Here is a 7809-nt window from a genome sequence, read left to right as displayed (position 1 = left end):
CCTCCCCCACCCCATTGTCCTCTCCGTCCCTCCCGCCCGTCGGTCCGCTCCGAATCATCCGCCGCCGGCTGCATCAACCCCGTCCTGCCGGCCGACGGCTCCCTCCGACGACATACTCGCCAAGGAGCCTACGACGAGCAGCTCCTCCTTAGCTCACCTCGGCTAGGAGCTCCGGTCGACCTGCATCTTGGACGGACAGGCAGCACCTCCGAACAGGTACAACTTTTTTTAGACGAGTTCTACATCATGTAAGATTCCATTGCACGTTAGCGAAAAAATGTCATGCAATAAGGATCAATATGTTAATCTAGAGTAGTACTCCCTCTAGATGGTGCATAAGTTCTCAAGAGCAGCGACATTGCTTAAAACACATCCAGGACTGAATGTGCACCTTGTAGAAACTCACAGCTTCCTTACAACATTCACTATGCATGATGACATTCATAGTACAGTGTATATGCGATTACTGATTAGAGACCATACCATCTCCTAGCTAGTTATTCTGTTGCAGCAATTTACTGATTATGGACCATACTATGCAATCATTTCCTTCTGTTGTTGTTATGATTATGTTACAACACACATTACATATCTCATACGTTTTATGGTTATGTGATTTTTCAGTAGTTCCATCACCACACAACCACCATGGAGGGGCAGCAGCAGGGGCAACAGCAGGGCCAGCAGCAGGGCCAACAGGAAGGCCAGCAGCTGGAGGGGCAACAGGAGGGCCAGCAGCAGGAGTGGCGCCAACAATGGGAAGAGTGGTGGTTGCTGTGGCAGGGGCATTGGCAAGTGCAGTGGCTGGAGTGGCAGAGTCAATGGCAAGAGTGGTGGCAGCAGTTGCAGCTGCCGCTGCAGCAGCAGTGGGAGAACTGGCTGTTGCACTGGCATCAACACTTTGAGCAGTGGCAGAACCTGTGGTACGAGCAATGGCAGCAATGGGAGCAGCGGTGCCAGGCGCAACAACATCAACAATGGTGGGAGTGGCCGCAGGACCAGTGGCAACAACAATTGCAGCACGAATGGCAACAGTGGCAGCAGCATGGGGAATGGCAGTGGCGGCTGTGGCTACAACAGGTTCAGTGGCAGCAGCAGGAGGTGCAGGGGCAGGGGCAGCAGCAACAGGTGCAGGGGCAGCAGCAACAGGGGCAGGGGCAGGAGCCGTGGGAGCTACGTCTGCAGTTTCAACAATGGCAGCCTCATTGGCGGCAGCAGTGGCACATGTGGCATCAAGACTGGCAGCAGCAGTGGCGTCAATGGCAACAGGGCCAACAGCAAAGGCGGGAGCAGCGACAATGGCAGTGGCGGCAGTGGCAGAAGGATGAGCGGTGGCAGGAGCAGGAGCGGTGGCTGCGCCACCGGCTAACCATCAATATGCATTTGATACCTGTGTCCTATGCTTTGAGTTTCAAGCCACTCACCACTTCTCTTGTATTCGAAGACAAAGAGGGCGCTAAAATCCCTATGCTCGAGAATACAACCTTCGGCAATTTAGTTGCCGACGGCTTTGTTAATGAGATAATTGCGGCACATCGTCGGAACCTGAGCTGGGCTGGTGATTTCTGCGAGGATGATTTATTTGTATCTGAGGGCGAGCATTTTGTTACCATTGCTAAAGAACCAACGAAGTCAGCAACAGATGATAACCAGTTTCTGGATTTAATTCAGATAACAAATTGGTTTGCTGATAAGTATACTGAGAATCAAATGGTGCCGTCTTATTTTGAAGAGTTTGTTGACAGAGTATATAAAATACCAAGTTGGCAAAATCAATGTGATTGATCAGCAAGCTTATGGGTGCTTAGTAACCACCCTTTCTTTATGGGAGAAGAAAAATGGAGGTTATTTGTAGAGGAATACTATAAATGGTACACTCAAGTTAATGTGGTATCGCGGGATGAGATTCTTAAGAAAGCTAATTGTGATATATGTCTGAATTGGCATTTGGCTACAGTGCGCGATAACAGTCTTCTGCAAATGGTGTACTGGAATGGAAGAGAGAACTTGTGTCCATCATCTTACTTTACTAAAGGCTGCAAAGTTCCTCGGCGGACGGCTAGCGATGCTGAAATATTCCGGTTCACCCAAGAAGATGGGTATTTAGCAGTTTTCCAGCGGACGTTTTATGTTCACGGGCTACATATTCTTGGGGTGCGTTGAAACTTCATTACAATTGTGGAATCCTAGTGCTTATCCTGACATGTGTTTGTTTTCTGCAGGCTCGTTGGTCATTGAGAGAACTGGCACTTTATATTGCGTATATTTTCAAACATTTTCTGCCACGTTTTATTGAAAGGATTTACGCCAACTCTCATGAACATCATCTGTAAGTATTTGTGCTTGTTATGTTATCTGCTAACTTCAGAATTTTATTTAATAATCAATATATATATAAACGCAGCTTTGCTGAGATCCTTGATACATATGTAAAGCGGAGGTCTGCTTCCCGGAGGCATATTCGAGGAAAACTGTACGAAGTGACAGCCTAATTTGAGCTAATGTATGGAACATCCATTTTTCATCATACACTATTGTAATTTCCATTTTGTTTTCTTTTAACTCACTCTGAAAAGCATATGGTACTATTCCTATGGTTCCGCTGTTAAGAATGAATGATAAATATGCACACTTCCGTTAATTCAAGGAAGTGTACGAAGCATTAATTTCACTGTATATTTTACAGGATATCCAAGCACCAAAAGACTAGTATGGTAGCAGCGATGATGCTAAGGATGAATGGTAAACGCCCACACTTCCGTTAATTCAGTGAACTGCAGTCTGCACTAACACCAGCCTTTTCAGCCTGACTGAATCTAAGTTCAGTTCAAAATTTTGATCCATCTTACTTCCATATTGTTTTACTGTCCACTGTTTATTTGGGGTACTTCCATTCTGGTGATAGACAGCAGTTTTGGCACGTGATCTCTTTGCTCCTTTCAGTTGAAGGGAGAAGTCCATCTCAGTATCTCTTGCCAAAATTTTCTCTTTCACAGGGAATTATCATCAACTCTAGGATCTTTGCTCAGTGTCGAGCGATGACACCTTGTCATTCTGACAATTTGGTGCTTATGGTAGTCCATAAATAGCAAATTCTTGCAATTTGGGTCTCTGTTCACCGTCAATTTATTAAGTGGTGAACCTTGGTATTCTGACAATTTGGTACTTGTGATATTCCATAAATTTTCAATTTAGTTTAGTAAAGTTGCACCATAGTCAAGTAGATGTAGAACTAGAAAGACATGCAGTGTGGTTCAAGTAGGCTTTAGGGTCCAGAACTAGAAGATTTCATATTTGGATCCTCAAATCTGTATAAGAAAATCAAGTGAGATACTGAGACCCAATAAGGTTTTGCTGCCTGACATGTCTTTTGTAAGGGCACTATGGATCATGTGAAACAAGCTCTTCGAGAAGCAAATAATGCTTACGTTTGCTGCATTATTGGTCTGCCAATTTTATTCTGAACTCTGAAAAGAAGCAATGTTTCGTTTTCCCCTAAATCTGTGTTTATTTGCTACACTTGTCGGTGCATTTATTGTTTTACCAATCAATCAATTGAAAATTCTGTGCAAATCTGGAGCCGTTGTTCGTGCAACTTTGGGCAGATACTTATCTTTCTTGCAAATTGCACCAGGAGACTTACTGCTGTTTACTGAAAAAGGCTTTCACCCCGCTTTATATATAAAGCAACGATCATCGACTTGCTGCTGTTTGAACAATGCTTCCAGTCTCAGTTGGACGCTCATTGCTGTTTGCCATCCGTCAGCTGCCGGTATCAGGTGGACTGAAGTTCGACGGTAAATGACAGTTCAAAGATGATGGCTGGACTTCCTTTTCGCAATAGAGGTAACATATTTTATCTTGTATGGGTTTACTCGTGCAATTTTTTTCCTTTAGATCTGTTTGCTATCGATGTTGGAGCGTCATATCAAATACTATTGCCTCATCTCGAGCTCAAGCTCCTTCAAAGTTGTGTTATTTCGTCAAAATGGAACCTTTAGTTAATACTGCTCAAGCAAACCATCTGCTAAGTAGACAAACATTTTTTCCTTCCACTGTCCCAGGAGAGAAGTGTTAGTCCGTGTCGCAATGTTTAGGAAATGAAGAACAGAAGTTTGCCACTTTAATTTTGTTGTTTTTTAAATTACCGCTATGAGTCATATCTAGCAAAGCATGATAATATCTAAATCTGTTTGGTTTGCTTTCTTGACTTGGTAGGATCGTGATATGGTGGTTGAGCCTATGTCAGCCACTGGTTCCACTCAGCCGAGAAGGCCAGGCATAAGGTCTTCACCTTCAGCATCCAGTAAGAGTGTTACGGCTTGCAATTTAGGTAAAATATACTGCACTTTGTCTAGTCATAAGATCCAACAATTTCTTGGACAGCTGAGTTCATACATATGATATCATGTGTAGGTTCTAGTTCCAGATCAGCTGCCCTGCCACCACTAGCACCACAAGCAGACAGGGCTGCAAACCCTTAACGGTTCGATGCACGGACTATACATTTCTCCGTAAATGCCTGTGTAAGGAAGAAGCCACCTTTCTCTTCACTTTATGAATGCGTAATTGTGTAATATTTACTGAAAGGAGCAAATTCATTGGTTCCGTTTGCTCCTACAATTATCTCTCTTTTTAGTCTTCTCCTTATCTATACCTTCATACTGTATCGGAAAATCATCTCTTATAGTTATATATAAATGCCATCACAATGGTTTCTGTCACATAACTTGTGCATGTTGCCCTTGTTCTTACCTTTATCTCTTGCTTGTTGGTACATTGTAGTTGAGCATGACATGCTCAAACTTTTCCATCTCAGGTACTGGTTGTTGCTGGACTCTGGGGACGCTTCCAATCTTGTCAAAACATCTTGCAGACAGAGCTTGCAAGCTTTTGTTGCTGGGAACAGTCCTCTCGTCAGGATATATTCTTCATACAGTACTTACTATGGGGTAAAATGCCTCCCTTCCTGAACCTTGCTTGATCATGTTGTCAGATTCCTAAGGCGTAACTTTGCCCACTCATCTTTCTATTGGTAACTATATGTAGAATTATCTCTGGATTTAGTGTTCCTAGTTTGTTGTGCCACCTATCTCCACTGCGCTGTGGCTAACATTGGCCTTTAGTTATCTCGTTAAGGGGATACTTGGAAGAGCCTTGTCTTTGGGTGTTAGCAAACGATATCACGCTCAGCCTCCTTGAATCAAATGCCGAACTCGCGTTGGGGTTCCTTCTGATAATATTGTGTTATTCTCGTTATTTTGCGCCAGTTTTGTTCAGAATTATGTAGACTTTAGTTTCGTCCGAGTAGCTACATCTTCTGAGTTACACCTAGCTTATCTTGCAGGTGCCAGCGCAACATCATTCCGACATTCAGACATTACGGCTTCCTCCCACACATCAAACACTGTCTCTGCCAATGTAACCATGCGTGCGTCCCTTGCTTCCTGGAGTATTACTGCTGTCTACGGGCCTCAGTCCGATGCGGATAAATTTGCCTCCATCCAAGAGATCAAACAACTAAAGGCCTCCATGCTGCCTTCTTTGGCTGCTGCTGGGGGACTTCAATCTCATGTAAAGCTGAGGACTAAAGCAATGCTAGTATCAACAGGAGCTGCTTAACAATTTCTGGGCAGTTCTCAGCGCAATTGAGGTCTCTGAACTCCACACGGTCGACGGTTTACTTGGGTCAGCACCTGTCAGTCGCAAACAAGGACGAAGATTGATCACGTTTTCTGCCCCGCTGACTGGAATCTTATGTTCCCACAATATCACTTGAGAGGCATCTCCTCCTCTGGCTCCGATCACTCTGCCATGGTGCTCTCTGGCCCATTGCTGCATGGTGATGCCATGTGGATGCTCCACCAGAAACTTGTTCGTCTGGGCAAAGCTTTGTGGGTATGGAGCAGAACAAAGGTGGGCAACATTGCTCTGTTGACTGCGGTGTCCGAGCAGCTTATCCTGGGCCTGGACTATGCCCAAGATCACTGTGACCTCACTATTGCAGAATTAAGTCTGAGGATCTTCCTTCAGAACAAGTTGTTGGACCTTGCTGCAATTCACAGGGTCAGGATCAGGCAGTGTTCTCGGCTGCTATGGGTGCGCCCTGGAGAGGTCAACGCAAAACTTTTCCACATCAAGGCCAATGGTCGCCGATGACGTAATTTCATAATCGCCCAAGGTCATTTCACTTTGCAGAAAGACAAGCAAGCTGAGCTTCTTCGACAACTGCAAGAGATATGGATGTCACAAGGCAAATTCTATGTGCTTTTGGTGATGCTAGTGGTCTTCGGGTCAATCAGGCCAAGAGTGGAATCCTATCATATCCTCTATCTTGTCATCCCCACTATTTATTTATCTTAGCATTCATAATGACATGCCATCATTTTATTCCTTTAATTTTTAAGCGATTCTTTTGTTGTCCGATTCAATAGCAAGTTATAACACAAGCCTCCAGCCTTTTCCCCTTCCGTGCCTTTTCCTATCCCCCACAAAATAATCACATCGCACCCACATCACTATCCTTTCAGTTGCCAATCAATCTCCCTTAAACTCTCACATTGGCTACCCATCTCAACCATAGTCGGCTTGCTTCCATCACTGGACCTGCCTGATGTCGCATCCAATGCTTCCGAGATCCAGCCCACGGTGGAGATGTGGATTTAGTTGGCGGCAAGGTTCCATGGGTGGGAATCGCTAAGGTACGCTGAATCACTGGGCATTGCAGCCGCCGTTGACTGCCTCCACCGGTTGCATCACAGTGCGCATCGTCGACGTCGTCAACCAATCTGCAACCCTCAACGGCACCACTGTAACACATTGTTGCCGGCGTGAGGAAGTGTGCAAGCACCATTGCAGACCAATGGGTGCCGTCTATTGACGACCGTAGCATCCACGCTGGTGCAGATTGATAGCTGAAGCGGAAACAAAGGCAAGCTTCCGCTTCCCTCAATTATTTGCTGCGCCTCCTCTCCCCACAATTAGCCCGATTTAGGACGTTTCTGTTACTTAATTTCAAATCATGGGACCTTTTGTGCTATTGTTCTTACATCTGATTTCCATTCCTCATTATGGGGAGTAGTATTTGTCACAACTCAATTTTCTGTACTTGAAGATTTTAGTTGCCCTTCAAATTTTTTGATGGCTAATGTTTGGACCATCATGATTTTTTTTTTCCTTTGCAGGTCTGAATGCCTTCGTGGTACTGCCTGGCAGACGCTACCTCAAACGCTTCTATATGGAATTAGTGGGCGACGAAGTGGAGAAAGGCGAACATCAATGAGCTGCACCTTTTCCTGTTCTCTCCCCCGTATTCTTCCCCTCCATCTGTCTCTTTCTAGGAGGGTGGAGGATGGATTGTCGTTGTGTTATGCTCCAGCAATAGTTGACATTGATTAGGTGTGTTTAGAACTTCAGATACGCTAAATTGTTTGATTACCATGTTCATCATGTCGCTTGGATCTTCCTTTGGCCTCAAAAGTCCTCCCACTATGTTGTGCTAAATACCAGCCCCTATAAAAAGCAGAAAAGTGCTGTCGCTGAAAAAAATATTTTTTTATGACCCAAAATAAAACAAGACATGGCAACTCCCATCATACGAACAAACATTAAAAATTGCCATGGCAAATTGAATGTCATGGTATTTTTAATTAAGTTTCCATGTAATGTATGAAAAAAATGCCATTTTGAAAAAATACAAAATAGTTGAAATTAGAAAAATTAACAAGAATATTTTCATGTTATTCCATGGAAAAATAAATTAAAAATTGCCAACGGGACACAAGTATATACCATGCTACATAGTAATTT

General features: G+C 44.2%; 1 protein-coding gene across 7 annotated transcripts in view; it reads left to right on the top strand.

Moving 5' to 3' along the window:
- Window positions 1–7479, top strand: part of LOC119353625 (uncharacterized transmembrane protein DDB_G0289901-like) — a 15618-nt gene extending 8139 nt beyond the window's left edge. For 4 of the 7 annotated variants that reach the window (XM_037620262.1, XM_037620255.1, XM_037620257.1 and 1 more), the window contains 9 exons: window positions 625–2154; window positions 2223–2329; window positions 2405–2503; window positions 2687–2742; window positions 3635–3846; window positions 4219–4333; window positions 4417–4526; window positions 4820–4952; window positions 5348–6431. In XM_037620262.1, coding sequence (XP_037476159.1) covers window positions 625–1369 — 745 coding nt within the window. In that variant the 3' untranslated portion in view covers window positions 1370–2154; window positions 2223–2329; window positions 2405–2503; ... (4 more) ...; window positions 4820–4952; window positions 5348–6431. Of the gene's footprint in view, window positions 1–6; window positions 217–624; window positions 2155–2222; window positions 2330–2404; window positions 2504–2686; window positions 2743–3634; window positions 3847–4218; window positions 4334–4416; window positions 4527–4819; window positions 4953–5347; window positions 6432–7184 lie in introns of those variants that run through there. The other 3 variants (XM_037620261.1, XM_037620260.1, XM_037620259.1) reach the window with 3 other exon arrangements.
- Window positions 7480–7809: the final 330 nt, after the last annotated feature.

The sequence above is a fragment of the Triticum dicoccoides genome, chromosome 2A (assembly GCF_002162155.2).
Source record: "Triticum dicoccoides isolate Atlit2015 ecotype Zavitan chromosome 2A, WEW_v2.0, whole genome shotgun sequence".
Lineage (NCBI taxonomy): Eukaryota > Viridiplantae > Streptophyta > Magnoliopsida > Poales > Poaceae > Triticum > Triticum dicoccoides.
Note: the sequence above shows the minus strand (reverse complement) of the source record. Positions and strands in the feature narration are given on the sequence as shown.